The sequence below is a fragment of the Oncorhynchus kisutch genome, linkage group LG6, assembly GCF_002021735.2.
Source record: "Oncorhynchus kisutch isolate 150728-3 linkage group LG6, Okis_V2, whole genome shotgun sequence".
Lineage (NCBI taxonomy): Eukaryota > Metazoa > Chordata > Actinopteri > Salmoniformes > Salmonidae > Oncorhynchus > Oncorhynchus kisutch.
In genome coordinates this window covers 25893294-25911635 of record NC_034179.2, presented here as the reverse complement: position 1 = coordinate 25911635, position 18342 = coordinate 25893294, and the positions used below count along the sequence as shown (strand labels likewise).

Here is an 18342-nt window from a genome sequence, read left to right as displayed (position 1 = left end):
TAGATATATACATACTGTATAGGTAGGGGTAAAGTGACTAGGCAACAGGATAGATAATAGACAGTAGCAGCAGCGTGTGTGTGTGTATATATATATATATATATCTGATTGAGTGTGCAAGTGTGTGTGCATAGAGTCAAAGGGTCAATGCTGATAGTCCGGGTAGCCATTTGGTTAATTTAGTACAGGCAGCTATTTGGTTAATTTAGTACAGGCAGCTATTTGGTTAATTTAGTACAGGTAGCCATTTGGTTAATTTAGTACAGGTAGCCATTTGGTTAATTTAGTACAGGTAGCCATTTGGTTAATTTAGTACAGGTAGCCATTTGGTTAATTTAGTACAGGTAGCCATTTGGTTAATTTAGTACAGGTAGCCATTTGGTTAATTTAGTACAGGTAGCCATTTGGTTAATTTAGTACAGGTAGCTATTTGGTTAATTTAGTACAGGTAGCTATTTGGTTAATTTAGTACAGGCAGCTATTTGGTTAATTTAGTACAGGCAGCTATTTGGTTAATTTAGTACAGGCAGCTATTTGGTTAATTTAGTACAGGCAGCTAATCGGTTAATTTAGTACAGGCAGCTAATCGGTTAACTTTTGGCTTGGAGTTCAACCCCAGTTATGTACTGGGCCGTATGCACTACCCTCCATAGCATCTTGCAGTCGGATGCTCCTTTGTCTTGCCGACATTGAGGGGGAAGTTGTTATCCTGGCACCACACTGCCAGGTCTCTGACCTCCTCCCTATAGGTGGTCTCATCGTCGATCAAGTCCAACATCATCGTGTCATCGGCAAACTTGATGATGGTATTGGAGTCGTGGGCGGCCACGCAGTCGTGGGTGAACAGGGAGTACAGGAGGGGGCTAAGCACGCACCCCTGAAGGGACCCAGTGTTGAGGTTCAGTGTAGCGAATGTATTGTTGCCTAACCTTACCACCTGGGGCGGCCCATCAGGAAGTCCAGGATCCTGTTGCAGGGGGAGGTGTTCAGTCCCAGGGTCCTTAGCTTAGTGATGAGCTTGAGGGGGACTATGGTGTTGAACTTTGAGTTGTAGTCAATTAACCGCATTCTCAAGTAGGTGTTCCTTTTGTCCAGGTGGGAAAGGGCAGTGTAGAGTGCAATAGAGATTGTGTCATATGGGGATCTGTTTGGGGGGGTACGCAAATTGGAGTGGGTCCAGGGTTTCTGGGATGATGGTGTTGATGTGAGCCTTTCAAAGCATTTCATGGCTACAGATGTGAGTGCTACGGGGCGGTAGTAATTTAGACCGGTTACGTTGGCGTTCTTGGACACAGTGACTATGGTGTTCTGCTTGAGACATGTAGGTATTACAGACCGGGTCAGGGAGACGTTGAAAAAGTCAGTGAAGACACTTGCCAGTCGGTCAGCCTATGCTCTGACTACGCGTCCTGGTAATCTGTCTGACTGTTAATGTGTTTAAAGGTCTTACTCACATCGGCTACAGAGAGTGTGATCACACAGTCGTTCAGAACAGCCGGTGCTCTCATGCATGGTTCAGTGTTGCTTGCCTCGAAGTGAGTATAAAAAGGCATTTAGCTCGTCTGGTAGGCTTGCTTCACTGGACAGCTCTCTGCTGGGTTTCCCTTTGTAAATCCATGATAGTTTGCAAGCCCTGCCACATCCTGACGAGCGTCAGCGCCGGTGTAGTAGGATTCGATCTTAGTCCTGCATTGACGCTTTGTCTGTTTGATGGTTTGTCGCAGGGCATCTGTAATTCATGGCTTCTTGTTGGGATATGTACGTATGGTCACTGTGAGGAATTAGTTAGGTAACATAGATAATTAAGATGTGTTATCTGGATAATATGCTTATTATAAGAATGTATCCCTTCGGACTCTTGTGTTGGCAGTTGCACTTCCTCCCTCAGCTTGGGCTTAGTCACCTGGAGCCCAGAGAGGGGAGAAGTCAGGCTTGTCTTTCACATGTCTCTGGTGCTATGCAGCATATCAGAAAGAGAAGAGGACAGGAGAGAACATTGTCTTCATATGTGAACGTGTCTTTACCTATTCTAAACCATGTGAAGGGATGGCGGGATTAATGGGGAACCACGTACTTGTCTCCACAATGTCTGTGAGCCAGTCACTCCCTCCTTGGGGGAGATAAGGTATGAGAAAAGATATGTGGTGTAGTGTCTGGAACCATTGTATGTCATCTCTGATGTTGCACCTAACCTGGGGGAGTGTATGACCTAGAGGCTCACTCCCCTCAGTGAGCTTGTCCAGGCATGCAGTCAATAAGGGGGAGGGGTTAGTAGTACAGTACCTGGTAAGACACTTGACATCATCATCAGCCGCCTGGTTTGAGGTGCCCATAACCCAGTCTGTTAAGTACTCCACCATCTTATTCCTGCCAGGGACAAATGGACATTAATTGACTGTATGTAAATGCAATGTCATGGTCTTTGTATTACTACGTATCAGTTGATATGTTGTGGTAAACCTGGACAGTACAGAACATGGAGGACTGACAGTCTAGACTCCAGGAGGACATTCTCACCTGAACTTTATCTCTTGGCAGAAGGCCAGGTCATCTCGATCTCTCACCTGAACTTTGTCTCTTGGCAGAAGGACAGGTCGTCTCGATCGCTTACCTGAACTTCATCTCCTGGCAGAAGGACAGGTCGTCTCGTCTCTCCATCATCACCTCCACCAGCTGACACAGCTTGGTCTTCATCTGGATGGCATGGACCATGTTGCCCAGGATACGCACGTACCTGCCAACACAACACACGGCATGGGGAGAATGAGAGTGGGCAGTGTGCTCACAGCACCAACGGTCTCATAGTCCAGGGTAAGCATGCCATGGAGGAGAGGAGCGAAGGCTTTTACCTGACCAGGTTGAGCATCATGGTCTCTATGCTGGCCTGTCCCAGGTGCTCTGAGCTGCCCTCAGTGTGGTTGTCCAGTAGGTTCTTCATGATGGCAATGGTCTGCTCCACAAACTGGGTGTTAGTGTCATTGATGGGAACCTACACAGATACAAAAAATTATACATTTTACCACACCGGTTAACAGTGTCTTTGGATTTACAGGTACAACCCTTTTCACTGTACATGTGTATGTGTTCCTCTCACCGGCCCCTGTGCGTCGAAAAAGCGGCTAATGCTGTTCTTCAGTTTGTTGAAGAGCATGGGGTAAAGAGCTGGGCTGAGCTCCAGGCCCACCAGATCCTTAACATTGGTCCGGATCTGAACACCCTTTTCATGGCTGCAAACCATGAGGGACAGCAGGCGGTCCAGGAAGCGGCCCAGGGGCGTCTCCGTGTTCCCCTCACAGGAGCCCATGGAGATCATGGAGCCCTTCCTCTCACTGAGAGGCCCCATGGGGGGGCTGTAGGTGGCCAGGCCTGGGGCGCTGCGCTGCTGCAGACACACACCTCCCAGAGCACACAGGAAACCCGTCATGTTGATCCACTCCTGGACACAGATAGGAGCAACAGAGGGACAACATCAATCCACAACCAATTCATTTGTGAAGTGTATTTTGATGTGCATAAGGAGAATGCATAAGAACAGGCTAATGGATGTCTGCTTGCCTGGCCATCCTCTAGCTTAGTTTTGGGATGAGTGAGGATTAATTTGGTCGCCTGCTCCCATTTTGCATGCGTGTCTTCCCATGCCTATGGGGAAGATTATAAAACAAAACAAATGTTGAGTTGATGTGAATATCGTGTTTCACAAACATCATTCCATATTGAAGCATAAGAGTATGAACAGAAGCACAGCAGCAGGCCACTCTCACTTCTGTGTTTCCTGCAGTAGGATGCTCGATCCTCCTCAACAGAGCCATCACTCTCTTCTGCAGGGCTAACCGGCCTGAAAACACACAAACACACCATGACAGGAGCCTTGGCCTCTCAGACAGCCCCGACGTCATCACCTGCTGAGCTCTCATGCTGTGACTGCCCTCTAGAGGTGGTAATCTGTCTATACACTATAAGACATAGCACCGTCAACTCCAGGTTATAGGTCATTAGCGCGTTCATTCACTACTAACCTGTGGACATCATGTTGCTGACGGAGGCAAACTCGATGAAGGTGTTGTAGTTGGGCAGGATGGTCTGGACAGGGACCTCGTCCACTCCACAGCGGACCTCAGCCTCCTCACACAGGTGTCTGAAGCAGGACATGGCCACCAGAACGGCCTCCATGTCAGGGCTCCACAGGAACATGTAGAGACACACCTCCAGTTTGGTCTGGGCCTGTCTACAGATGGGGATGCCGCTGCCCACCGTGGCCCGCTCCTGGGGGAGGAAGACAGGACAGAAGGGTTAGAACATTGGAGAATAGTGGGTCAAAGGTCACATTCAGGAGGGGGTTCTGAATGCTAGAGCTACCTTTTAGCTTTACTCAAAAAGACAAATATGCCTAAATATAATTCTGAACTTTCTATAACCTTATACCTGTGGGTCTCATCCAGGAGGGCTGAGGACTACAAAACCCACAACACTGTGGCTCACCTTGTTCCTGAGGAGGAACTTGTTCCTGCAGATGAGGATCTCCCTCAGCCACTTAAGGATCTCTGTACTGTTGATCATCTGGTGGCCAACCAGCTTCTTACAGATGAAGAAGAGCACCTGGGAACTGTAGGGTACAACAGCCAATCACAGTCAAACTGGTGACCTCAATCTGTGCTAACCAATCAGCATCAACGAACACTCAATTTTAACTGGCATCTAAGATGAGAGAACATCTATAAAACAATACAGATAAAAAGGAGGGCTGAGGCTACCTGATGTCCCAGAAGGTTTCAATGGGAGCATCTGGGTTCCACAGCTCTATGGCCTCAGGTTGATGCAGGACCAAGAGGGCCTATAAAAAGGAAGAGAACACAAGGAGTATGTTTTAGCTACTGTGGCAAAATGTAACCATAATGGAGAAAAGGAGCGTGAGAGAACGAGAGATGGCGCTCACCTCCATGGCCTCCTGTGAACACTCTCCCATGTTGGCCAGAGGCACCAGCTGCACCAAGCCGGTGATCAGCTCTGCTGTACTGCTCTGGATCTCCTGACCCTGCTTACCCGGGTTCTGACACACACACACACACAAATATACAAACATGCCAAGAGTGACTTTCCCGGTCTAGTCTGCCTAAAAGTCTTTGCAAATCCCAAACCAGTTTAAAAGGGTGGCCCACATCACACCGAATGTGGATCTCCCGTTCGAGTGTGCTGTTGACGTCTGACAATTTCACACAATTCTACATGTAACATCGGTTTGCAAGTACTTTCGGCAGGCAAACGCTATTGGTGTGTTTGAGCCCTAAGACGTTCTAACAAGTCTCTAACCTAACACTTGGCTAATTTGTCTAACTCTAACCCTGCAAGTGGAATTAACAACGATAAATCGCTTAATCCAACACAACAAATGTAGAATTAAAGGATAAGTACAACTACTGTGTTAAACGGCCATCCTCAAACAGCAAAATAAACATTATTTCTGTCCAGGAGTCCTAAAGTAAACAGAGCAAACACTAACATGTAGCATGAGTTTGGGGTCAGCATGGATGAGCTTGACGAGAGCCAGCAGAAGGTACTTGTGGCTACGCGTGTCCAGGTCTGTGGTCTTCTCCTTGAACTTCAGACTGGTCATCTTCTCCTTGAAGGTCAGACTCTGAAGGAAACGAACAGTAGAGACTAGCCATTAGCAGGAGCATTCTTTTAAGATGAGGAGAGTGATAGAAAAGAGAAAGGTAAACAAGGAAAAATTAAGTAGAGGAGAAACAGATGCAGAGTATCTCTACTGTAAATCAGACAAACAAGTTCCCACCCTCCGAGCAACAGTGACCCAGCGCATAGGGATCAGGAGAGCCACCAGGAGAGAAGGAATCAGGGGTCAAACAGGGGGCGCGAGAGAGAGAGAGAGAGACACTGTTTCATAAGTGCCCTTCATTGGTGGGCCATGAAACAGGAGGTGGACAAACAGACAGGAGCCATGCCTAAACCATCATGGGCAGGCCGACACAAACACCAAGACACTGCAAATAGGAATTATGGATGAGGAAATAGCATTCTAGTGGTGTTTGAAGGAAATATTCAACTATGCACCAAAATATTCTATAGGCCTCTCATCCGTTCACAGGTGATGAACACAACCAAGTAGCCATCCATAGAACCTAGTTTGAAGGCATATCAACACTATGATTATATTAAAATCTTCCATTTAGGAGTTCAAATAAAGGTGATGAACAATCCAAAGTATTAGTGAGTGTGCAAGTAGGACTCAGCCTCAACAGGCTGTAGTGCTGAGCAATTAACCAACAAGTCCGTTGTTTTTCTTTTTAAAACAACTAATTGACCAACATTTGTTCAATTACTTTAACTTCTATTTGTTCAGTTTTTTTCTGTGAGCTCAATGTGCAGTTTCTCTAGAGATAAATCAGATCAAGCCTGAACTGGGCGATTTAGTAGAGTTTAGTTTCCAACAGGCCAATGTTCCACATGGTTTAGCGTAGTAAGCGTGGTAATTAACTACAATGACCATAATCCATTGTGTGCCTATTTGTCCGGTCTGTGTGGGGCAGACACTGAGGGAGAGAAGAGAGAAGAACGTGCGAGACAGCGAGCAGTTGCTTTGTGAGTTATCTACCTGAAAATACATGATCTAAGTGATTGATAATTGGTATTCAGCAATAACAAAAGTATGCCTCATTTACTTTGAAGAACTACTAAAATAGTGATTTTGTCAGACAGCGTAGGCAGCAGATCTGTAGAGATGAGATGACTTGGAACTAAATAATAAAGTAATCAAATAAAACAAACTGAAATATTTTATTAAAGTAATGTGAATAAACAATGGTTAATAATCACAAACATCATTGGCCTTTTATTAATTGTTGTATTCTGTTTAGTTACAGCATTCAATCCACATAATGCATAGTGCATAGTGCATTTAATATTGAATTACATCTTAACGAAAATCGAAAACAGTGGTTATTTTTTAATAACCGAAACTACCTCAAAAAGCACTAAAAATCGCTCAGCACTAACAGACTGAGAAGCATGCTCCAGGAGCTAGCCTAGCATACAGATGAGATGGAGTGGAGGGAGGAGTCGGACACAGGCTCACTTCAACCAGAGCACAGAAGAGGTGGAGGACGACAGGGGCTCTCTCTTATCTGTGGTAGCCTGAGGGTGGGGTCAGGGGTTAGAGGTCAGCTGCAGAGGAGTCGGAAGGAGGAAGCGTGGGGAGTGGTAGGGGTGGCAGTTATACTTACAGCAACAGACGCCCACTGCCATGCAAAACAGTGACTGTGACAGGTTGGCATCTGAGTGAGTGAGCGGCAGCAGCCAGGTCAAAGAAAATGGAGGAGGAGAAGGAAAGAACGGGGCAATATGAAAAGAGAAAATAAGCAGAGGACAAAGAAGCACCACCGAGTCAATGATGTTAGAGAGTTCCCTCTGCCGTCCTTCACTTCCATGAGATGAGTAGACCAAACACACAGATATGAGCAAGATGACACACACACACACACACACACACACACACACACACACACACACGACAGGGAAGTGAGTGGTTATCAAAGATGGTTATCAAGAGAGTTATCAGATTTATATACAGTACCAGTGAAAAATGTTTGGACACACCTACTCATTCAAGGGTTTTTCTATATTTTTACTATTTTCTACATTGCAGAATAATAGTGATACAAAACTATGAAATAGCTCATATGGAATCATGTAGTAACCAAAAAAAAAGCTAAACAATTTGTTAAACAAATTAAATATATTTTATATTTGAGATTCTTCAAAGTAGCCATCCGTTGCCATGATGACAGATTTGCATACTCTTGGCTTCCCCTGGAATGCTTTTCCAACAGTCTTGAAGGAGTTCCCACATATGCTGAGCACTTGTTGGCTGCTTTTCCTTCACTCTGCGGTCCAACTCATCCCAAACCATCTCAATTGGGTTGAGGTCGGGTGATTGTAGAGGTCAGGTCATCTGATGCAGCACTCCATCACTCTCCTTCTTGGTCAAATAGACCTTACGCAGCCTAAAGGTGTGTTGGGTCATTGTCCTGTTGAAAAACAAATGATAGTCCGACTAAGCGCAAACCAGATGGGATGGAGTATCGCTGAGGAATGCTGTGATAGCCATGCTGGTTAAGTGTGCCTTGAATTCTAAATAAATCACAGGACGGTGTCACCAGCAAAGTACCATCACACCTTTTCCTCCATGCTTCACGGTGGGAACCACACATGCAGAGATCATCCGTTCACCTACTCTGCGTCTCACAAAGACACTGCAGTTGGAACCATCAGACCAAAGGACAGATTTCCACCGGTCTAATGTACATTGCTCGTGTTTCTTGGCCCAAGCAAGTCTCTTCTTATTGTTGTCCTTTAGTAGTGGTTTCTTTGCAGTAATTCGACCATCACACAGTCTCCTCTGAACAGTTGATGTTGAGCTGTGTCTGTTACTTGAACTCTGTGAAGCATTTAATTGGGCTGCAATCTGAGGTGCTGTTAACTCTAATGAACTTATCCTCTGCAGCCGAGGTAACTCTGGGTCTTTGTTTCCTGTGGCAGTCCTCATGAGAGCCAGTTTCATCATAGCGCTTGATGGTTTTTGAGACAGCACTTGAAGAAACGTTCAAAGTTCTTGAAATTTTCCAGATTGACTGACTTTCATGTCTTAAAATAATGATGGACTGTCATTTCTCTTTGATTATTTGAGCTGTTCTTGCCATAATATGGATTTGGTATTTTACCAAATAAGGGCTATCGTCTGTATACCACCCCACCTTGTCACAACACAACTGATTGGCTCAAACACATTAAGAAGGAAAGAAATTCCACAAATGACTTTAACTTCTTGGATATAGGGGGCGCTCTTTTAATTTTTGGATTAAAAAACAATCCCGTTTTAAACAAGATTGTTTGTCACGAAAAGATGCTCGACTATGCATATAATTGACAGCTTTGAAAAGAAAACACTCTGACGTTTCCAAAACTGCAAAGATATTGTCTGTGAGTGCCACAGAACTGATGCTACACGCAAAACCAAGATGAAATTTCAAACAGGAAGTGCCCCAGATTTTGAAGGCGCTGTGTTCCAATGTCTCCTTATATGGCTGTGAATGGGCCAGGAATGAGCTTACACTTTCTGTCGTTTCCCCAAGGTGTCTGCAGCATTGTGACGTATTTGTAGGCATATCATTGGAAGATTGACCATTTTACACTACATCTACCAGGTGCCCGCTTGGTGTCCTCCGTCGCAATTATTGCGTAATCTCCAGCTGCGTGTATTTTTCCATTTGCTTCCGGGGAGAAACCCAACTGCCACGAATGATTTATCATCAAATAGATATGTGAAAAACACCTTGAGGATTGATTCTAACAACGTTTGCCATGTTTCTGTCGATATTATGGAAAAAAAGTTTGCCGTTGTAATGACTGAATTTTCAGTTTTTTTTCTTAGCCAAACGTGATGAACAAAACAGAGCGATATCTCCTACACAAATAATCTTTTTGGAAAAAATGAACATTTGCTATCTAACTGAGAGTCTCCTCATTGAAAACATCCGAAGTTCTTCAAAGGTAAATGATTTTATTTGAATGCTTTTCTTGTTTTTGTGAAAATGTTGCCTGCTGAATGGTAGGCTTAATGCTATGCTAGCTATCAATACTCTTACACAAATGCTTGTGTAGCTATGGTTGAAAAGCATATTTAGAAAATCTGAGATGACAGTGTTGTTAACAAAAGGCTAAGCTTGTGAGTGAATATATTTCTTTCATTTCATTTGCGATTTTCATGAATAGTTAACGTTGCGTTATGGTAATGAGCTTGAGGCTATGATTATGCTCCCGGATACGGGATTGCTCGACGCAAGAAGTTAACAAGGCACACCTGTTAATTGAAATGCATTCCATAAATAAGAATGGCATGGCTCAAAGGTCTTCTATTTATTTTCTGTAATACCACCTACCCCACCAAAGACATTCTTTAAAAAAGTATACTCAGTAATAAGACTTAACGTGGGCAAATAAAATTCATAGAATAAAAAGGAAAGTTTTTCATCATCTAAGTCCGAGGGTGGTTTTAACCTTCCAGACATGGTATTGTATGAACTCCCAACACAAGGCTTTTACTTGCGACATATACACTATATGGCCAAAATTATGTGGACATCCTTTCAAATGAGTGGATTCGGCTATTTCAGCCACACCGGTTGCTGACAGGTGTATAAAATCGAGCACACAGCCATACAATCTCCATAGACAAACATTGGCAGTATAATGGCCCGTACTGAAAAGCTCAGTGACTTTCAACGTGGCACCGTCATACAATGGCACCTTTCCAACAAGTCAGTTCATCAAATTTCTGGCCTGCTAGAGCTGCCCAAGTCAACTGTAAGTGCTGTTATTGTGAAGGGGAAACGTTTAGGAGCAACAACGGCTCAGCCGCGAAGTGGTAGCCGACACAAATTTAGAACGGGACCACCGAGTGTTGAAGCATGTAACATTTATAAATCATCTGTCCTTGGTTGCAACACTCATTACCGAGTTCCAAACTGCTTCTGGATGCAACGTCAGCACAAGAACTGAAATGGGTTTCCATACCCAAGCAGCAGCACACAAGCCTAAGATCACTATGCACAATGCCATTCAGCGACTGCAGTGATGAATCACACTTCACCATCTGGCAGTCTGACGGATGAATCTAGGTTTGGTGGATGCCAGGAGAACGCTACCTGCCCCAATGCATAAAGCCAACTGTAAAGTTTGATGGAGGAATAATGGTCTGGGGCTGTTTTTCATGGTTCAGGCTAGGCCCCTTAGTTCTAGTGAAGGGGAATCTTAATGCTACAGCATAGTGACATTCTAGACCAGGAATTCCCAAACTGGGTATGGAGGTACGCGCAATGCTGTCAGGGGGACGCCAAATAAAAATGTATTCACATTTTCTAACAGTCCATTTATATTCAATATGAGGGACAAAATTGAAGCTGATTAAGAAGTTGGACAACACACAGGTTTTTCCATCATTGTACGATTTTTTTTGTGCAAATGAACTCAAGCTTGCGGACAATGTCAAATGTGATATAGCAAAGCACCGGAGTGAGTTGGGTGTGCAATTACGCAGGTACCTTCCCGAAACAAACAACTGTATTCGTTATCCCTTTCATTCCCTGCTTCCAGTCCACTTACCGATATATGAACAAGAGAGCCTCATCGAAATTGCAACAAGCGGTTCTGTGAAAATGTAATTTAATCAGAAGCCACTGCCAGATTTCTGGATTGGGCTACGCTCAGAGTTTCTTGCCTTGGCAAATCGCGCTGTTAAGACACTGATGCCCTTTGCAACCACATACCTACAGTATGTGTGGATTCTCTGCCCTCACTAGCATGACAACTAAATACAGGCACAGACTGTGTGTGTAAAATGATTTAAGACTGAGACGCTCTCCAATACAACATTGCAGAGATATGTGCATCCTTTCAAGCACACCCTTCTCATTAGCCGGTGGGGAGTTATTCACAATTAATAAATAAAGTTTCATATGTAAGATGCCTAAATAAAGAGCAAAATGATTGATTATTATATTATTTGTGCCCTGGTCCTATAAGAGCTCTTTGTCACTTCCCACAAGCCGGGTTGTGACAAAAACTCACACTCATTCTTATGTTTAATAAATGTATCGTATAGTGTGTGTGTGTGTGTGTGTGTGTCGCAGGCTTACAATGATGACAAAAAACTACAATTGAGAGTGCGATGACCCTGGCGCTAGCTGGAGGTTGAATGTTTGAAGGGGTACAGGACTATAAAAAATGTGGGAACCACTGTTCTAGATGATTCTATGCTTCCAACTTTGTGGCAACAGTTTGTGGAAGGCGCTTTAATGTTTCTGCATAACAATGCCCCCATGGACAAATCGAAGTCTATACGGAAATGGTTTGTAGAGATCAATGTGGAAGAACTTGACTGGCCTGCACAGAGCCCTGTCCTCAACCCCACCGAACACCTTTGGGATGAATTGGAGGGATGAATTGGAATGCTGAATGCAAGCCAGGCCTAACCGCCCAACATCAGTGCCTGACCTCACTAATGCTCTTGGGGCTGACTGGAGTCCCCGCAGCGATGTTCCAACATCTAGTGAGTGGAGGCTGTTATAGCAGCAAAGGGGGGACCAACTCCATATTAATACCCAGTATTTTGGAATGAGATGTTCGACAAGCAGGTGTTCACATACTTTTGATCATGTAGTGTATCAAAAAGTTTCGAATAGAAATATTTTCAAAACATCAGAGCAACCTTGAATGAATCTTATTTGAGTTATAAAAAAGAAAAAAAACTATTGGAACCAAATGATGTTAGCACAAGATGGAGGGAAAGTTGGCGCAAAAGTAACGAAATTACACTTAACGAAAATGTATGTTTAATCCTGTATAAACTAAATGTTTACAATTTATTATACAAGAGAAAAAACTCAGTCTACAGCACAACAGCAGAGTCATGTCTTAAGTGTAAAACTACTAGCTTTCTGGGAATGCTATGAAGTCCAAAATGTATGGACGGAGCAAGAAAGTTGGCTGTCAGAAGTATTGCAATGTAAACGTTCTTTTAATCTATCTGTCCGCATATTTCATGACATTGCATATAGTGGTGTAGTGAGATACCCCAATGAGCTGGACGATTCATCACTCATCTTGAAAAACACATATACTAAAAACTTGGAAATCAATCAATCGATTGCTCCCGTTGCTGTGAAGCTCCTGCTCTTTTCATAATATATCATTCCATTTTTCCATTATGTACATGTTTGCCAAGTGGCAAACAATAATGCACTAAGGATGGGGGTGTGAGCATACATACGGGTCTGGGCAGAGGAGATGTAGTCGTTGTTTGAGTGCGTCTGTAACTTGTTGTTTGTATGTATAAGTTTGTATCTGGAGAAAAAATAAAGAGTGTCTGGGGGGGGGGGGGGAATTGCTGCTCCCATTGCTGTGAAGCTCCTGCTCTCCACAGTAAAACCACACAGACGCTGCAGTCTGGCATTGAATAACATCTCATCCCAACATGGCCCATTCATTTGAAAAAGAATCATGCACACTGCTAATATTTGGGTTTGTTGAGTATGTTTTTGTTTCCAAGAGTGTGTGTTTTGTTGTGTGTGCGTCTTACCGGAGTCATGCGGAGGGGAGCGTGCGTACTGCAGCCCCTCATCACGTGGCCCAGCGTCTCAGAAACCATGATCCTCAGCTCTCCTGAGTAGCAGTACACCGCATCAATCTTAGGCCACCAGTCCAATGGAGACTGCAGCAAAGGAATGGACAGAGGGTTAAACTCAATCCTCTAAACAAATCTACTGTAGGCTTCATTATAAAACATTTGAAACAGAAACGTAATCCTGTAAAGAGACTTGGATAATACAAGGGCCTGTAGGTTAAATAGTAAGTGGGTGTTGAGTCTTATCCCAATCGAAACTCATTCAGAAAATGACATGGGGCCTTCAGCCCAGTAGGATTTGTTAGGGTGGAGAGATGGGACTTCTCCAGTTTGCCTGGAGGGGAGAAATATGGCAGCTGTACTCTCCTACTCTCTGTTACCCACCCACCCACCAACCCAGACAGACAGAGACACGCAGGAACAAAAGCAGCCTCTGACTTCTGCTCACAGACAGGAAGTACTTTGCGTGAGGGGGGTGAGAGAGAGACCAGTTATACTCTCACTCCCTCACACACAGTCTCCTAGGCACATGGGGAGCTAATAAAAGGGTCTCTGTATGAAATCTTCCCTCAGGCACTTCCTATTGAAACACACAAACACACACACACACACAAACCACATGAGTGTCTGCAGTACTTCCTCTCCCTGCATGGCTCATCCAGAGTGAGATGGTAGTTGATCTAATGGCTGGGTAATAGAGCCAGCCCAGTGTATACAGTAGTGACATCATCTACACAAAGTCACCACAGATAAGGTTACCACTGGTCATTCTAGACATGCACTGTGTGCACACAGCATTGGTCACTTTATATACTTTGAATAGTGGCACTGGACATTGGCATTTGGTGTGTTGATCGATCCCTTAACCCTATGTTGGGCCATGACAACACACACTTACATTGGTGATGATTCTGTGTAGGGAGTTGACCAGGACGAAGTGGAAGGTGGGAGGGGAGGATGACGCCAGGCAGACCTGATATGGAGGAGACAAATAAAGAGAGAGAGATTAACCAGGGATCACAGAGTCCTTACTTCAACACACCAGTATGTGGTTAAAAAGTGTGCATCAACAACCCTTTCTATGAAATACTATACTCCAAAACTCAGCTCCATCATTCATTGAATCAGACGGCTCATTCATCACAAAACCAACTGATATTGCCAATTACTTGAATGATTTTTCCATTGGCAAGATTAGCAAACTTAGGCATGGCATGCCAGCAACAAACGCGACATCACACATCCAAGTAAAACTGATCAAATTATGAAAATCAAGCATTGTAATTTTTAATTCCATAAAGTGAGTGTGGTAGAAGTGAAAACTGTTATTGTTTTTCAACAATAAGCCACCGGGGTCTGACAACTTGGATGGAAAATTACTGAGGATAATAACGGACGATATTGGCCCTCCTCTATTTGCCATAGCTTCAATCTAAGCCTAGAGTGTGCCTGGAGGAAAGCAAAAGTAATTATGTTACCCAAGAATAGCAAAGCCCCCCTTTACTCGCTCCAATAGCCAACCAATCAGCTTGTTACCAACCCTTAGTGAACTTTTGGAAAAAATTGTGTTTGGCCAGATACAATGCTATTTTACTGTAAGCACGCTTATAGGGAAGGACATTCAACAAGCACGGCACTTACACAAATTACTGATAATTGATTGGCTGAGAGAAATTGATGATAAAAAGATTGTGGGAGCTGTTTTGTTAGACCTCAGTGCGGCTTTTGACATTATCGATCATAGTCTGCTGATGGAAAAAACGTATGTGTTATGGCTTTACACCCCCTGTTATATTGTGGATAAAGAGTTACATGTCCCCCCCAAAAAAAATTCGCCCCTTTTTCTCCCCAATTTCATGATATCCAATTGGTAGTTACAGTCTTGTCTCATCGCTGAAACCATACGGACTTGGGCGAGGCGATGGTCGAGAGCCATGCGTCCTCCGAAACACGATCCAACCAAGCCGCACTGCTTCTTGAAATAATGCCCGCTTAACCCTGAAGCCAGCCACACCAATGTGTCTGAGAAAACACCGTACACCTGGCGACCGTGTCAGCGTGCATGCGCCAGGCCCGCCACAGGAGTCGCTAGAGCGTGATGGGACAAGGACATCTCTGCCGGCCAAACCCTCCCCTAACCCTGGACAACGCTGGGCCAATTGTGCGCCGCCTCATGGGTCTCCCGGTTGTGACAGAGCCTGGAAAGAGTTACCCGTCTAACAGAACACAGAGGGTGTTCTTTAATGGAAGCCTCTCCAACATAATCCGGGTAAAATCAGGAATTCCCCTGGGCAGCTGTCTAGGCCCCTTACTTATTTCAATCTTTACTAATGACATGCCATTGAGTAAAGCTATGTATGCGGAGGACTCAGCACTATACACATCATTTCTACAGCGCGTGAAATCACTGCTTAACAAAGAGCTGCAGTCAGTTTCAGAATGGGTGGCAAGGAATAAGCTAGTCCTAAATATTTCAAAAACTAAAAGCATTGTAATTTGTGACAAATCATTCACTAAACCTCAACTGAATATTGTAATGAATAATGTGGACATTGAGGTGACTAAATTGCTTGGAGTAACCCTGGATTGTAAACTGTCATGGTCAAAACATGTTGATACAACAGTAGCTAAGATGGGGGAGAAGTCCATTCATAATAAAGCACTGCTGTCTTTTTAACATCACTATCAACAAGGCAGGTCCTAAAGGCTCTCGTTTTGTCACATCTGGACTACGGTTCAGTCGTGTGGTCAGGTGCCACAAAGAGGAACCTTGGAAAATTTTAATTGGCTCAGAAAAGGGCAGCACGGCTGGCCCTTAAATGTACACGGAGAGCTAATATTAATAATATGCATGTCAATCTCTCATGGTTCAAAGTGGAGGAGAGATTGACATAATCACTACTTGTTTTTCAAATAAGTTTTGACATGCTGAATGCATTGAGCTGTCGGTTCAAACTACTAGCACACAGCTTGGACACCCATGCATACCCCACAAGACATGCCACCAAAGGTCTCTTCACAGTCCCCAAGCCAAGAACAGACTATGGAAGGCACACAGTACGACACAGAGACATGACTACATGGAACTCTATTTCACATCAGGTAACTGATGCAAGCAGATAAAAATACACCGCATGGAACAGCAGGGATTGTGAAGAAACACACACAGGCACACATGATAAGACATGTACATACACATGGATGTTGTATTGTAAATATGTGATAGTGGAGTAGCGGCCTGAAGGAACACACTAAATTTTTGGGTAAGTGTTATGAAATGTAATGTAATATTTTAAGCTGTATATATAACTGACTTAATGTTGCTGGACCCCAGGAAGAGTAGCTGCAGGGATCCTTAATAAACACAAATAAATACCTTAAAATGCTGGTTATTGTGGGGATTGATGCGGAAACAAGAGACAAAGCAGTCGATCATGAGGTCCACGTCTGCGTTCTGGCTTCCCGCCCCTCTGGAGAAAGGCTTGGCTGGGTTGAAGAGCAGGGCCTGACAGGAGAAGGGAGAAACAAAGTCCATAGCATCAGCTGTGACTGGTTACTAATACTGGATACTATGTTTATAATACCTTCCCATAACACTGATGATCAGAGGACAATCTGTGGCTGATGCTCACCTTAAGGTCCACTACGATGGACTGCACCAGGAGGAAGATGACAGAGTGGTCCTCCCAGTTGATGTAGGTGGAGGCCTTGCAGAGTTTGACACAGGCGATAGCAGCACTCTCAGTCAGCTGTTTACTGCCCCCGTGGCCAGCCAGGGCCTTCCTCAGGTTCTCCAGGAACAGTTTCTGTTAGGGACAGAGAAGAGTAGTGTACTGTTTAGAACCCTAGTGTGTGTGCCCTGCCCCGTGTGTGGGTTGTGTCTGACCTTGTTGACCTTGGTGTCCTCTACAGTCTCTCTGGAGATGTCCTGTGTGATGTCGGGACAGAGGATGAGGAGGATTATCTGCAGTGGCCACACGGCTGCCTTCCTCTTGGCACTCTCAGCAAAACTGTCCACCAGGTCAAACAGCTTCTCTGCACAGTCTGGGAGAGACCCGGCCAGGCAACAACACAGTCAGGGAGAGACACAACCAAGCAACAACACAGTCAATAACACACAGTCTGGGAGAGACACAACCAAGCAACAGCAGTCAATAACAGACATAGAGTATCAGTCAAAGGTTTGGACACACCTACTCATTCAAGGGTTTTTCTTTATTTTTACTATTTTAAACATTGTAGAATAATAGTGAAGACATCAAAACTATGAAATAACACATATGGATTCATTTATTAACCAAAAAGTGTTAAGTCAAAATAGATTTTATATTTGAGATTCTTCAAAGTAGCCATCCTTTGCTTTGATGACAGCTTTGCACACTCTTGGCATTCTCTCAACCAGCTTCATGAGGTAGTCACCTGGAATGCATTATAATTAACAGTTATGCCTTGTTAAAAGTGAATTTGAGGAATTTCTTTCCTTCTTAATGCGTTTGAGACAATCAGTTGTGTTGTGACAAGGTAGGGGTGGTATACAAAAGATAGCCCTATTTAGTAAAATACCAAATCCATATTATGGATAGAACCATCAAACGCTTTGATGAAACTGTCTCTCGAGGACCACAACAGGAAGACCCCGAGTTACCTGTGCTGCAGAGGATAAGTTCATTAGAGTTACCTCTGCTGCAGAAGATAAGTTCATTAGAGTTAACCAGCCTCAGAAATTGCAGCCAAACTGTTTAGAGGAGACTGCGTCAATCAGGCATTCATGGTCGAATTTCTGCAAAGGAACCACTTACTAAAGGACACCAATAAGAAGACTAGCTTGGTCCAAGAAACGCCAGCAAGGGACATTAGACTGGTGGAAATCTGTCCTTTGGTCTGATGAGTCCAAATTGGAGATTTTTGGTTCCAACCGCCGTGTCATTTTGAGACGCAGAGTAGGTGAATGGATGATCTCCGCATGTGTGGTTCCCACCGTGAAGCATGGAGGAGGAGGTGTGATGGTGCTTTGCTGGTGAAACTGTTGTGATTTACTTTGAATTCAAGGCACACTTAACCAGCATGGCTACCACAGCATTCTGCAGCGATGCGCCATCCAATCTGGTTTGCGCTTAGTGGGACTATCATTTGTTTTTCAACAGGACATT

The 18342-nt window shown here is 44.2% G+C and overlaps 1 protein-coding gene across 5 annotated transcripts in view; it reads right to left on the bottom strand.

The window, feature by feature from the left end:
• The window catches only part of LOC109892569 (neurofibromin), a 66693-nt gene that overhangs the window by 32333 nt on the left and 16018 nt on the right, over positions 1-18342 (bottom strand). For all 5 annotated transcript variants that reach the window (XM_031826481.1, XM_031826483.1, XM_031826484.1 and 2 more), the window contains exons 8-23: positions 17079-17236; positions 16825-16998; positions 16569-16697; positions 14091-14165; positions 13148-13279; positions 5498-5632; positions 4934-5047; positions 4752-4831; positions 4480-4603; positions 4017-4263; positions 3762-3835; positions 3556-3639; positions 3095-3436; positions 2850-2989; positions 2612-2734; positions 2284-2367 (exon numbers count right to left, since the gene is read on the bottom strand). In XM_031826481.1, the coding sequence (XP_031682341.1) occupies positions 2284-2367; positions 2612-2734; positions 2850-2989; positions 3095-3436; positions 3556-3639; positions 3762-3835; positions 4017-4263; positions 4480-4603; positions 4752-4831; positions 4934-5047; positions 5498-5632; positions 13148-13279; positions 14091-14165; positions 16569-16697; positions 16825-16998; positions 17079-17236 (2215 nt within the window). The remainder of the gene's footprint in view (positions 1-2283; positions 2368-2611; positions 2735-2849; positions 2990-3094; positions 3437-3555; positions 3640-3761; positions 3836-4016; positions 4264-4479; positions 4604-4751; positions 4832-4933; positions 5048-5497; positions 5633-13147; positions 13280-14090; positions 14166-16568; positions 16698-16824; positions 16999-17078; positions 17237-18342) is intronic.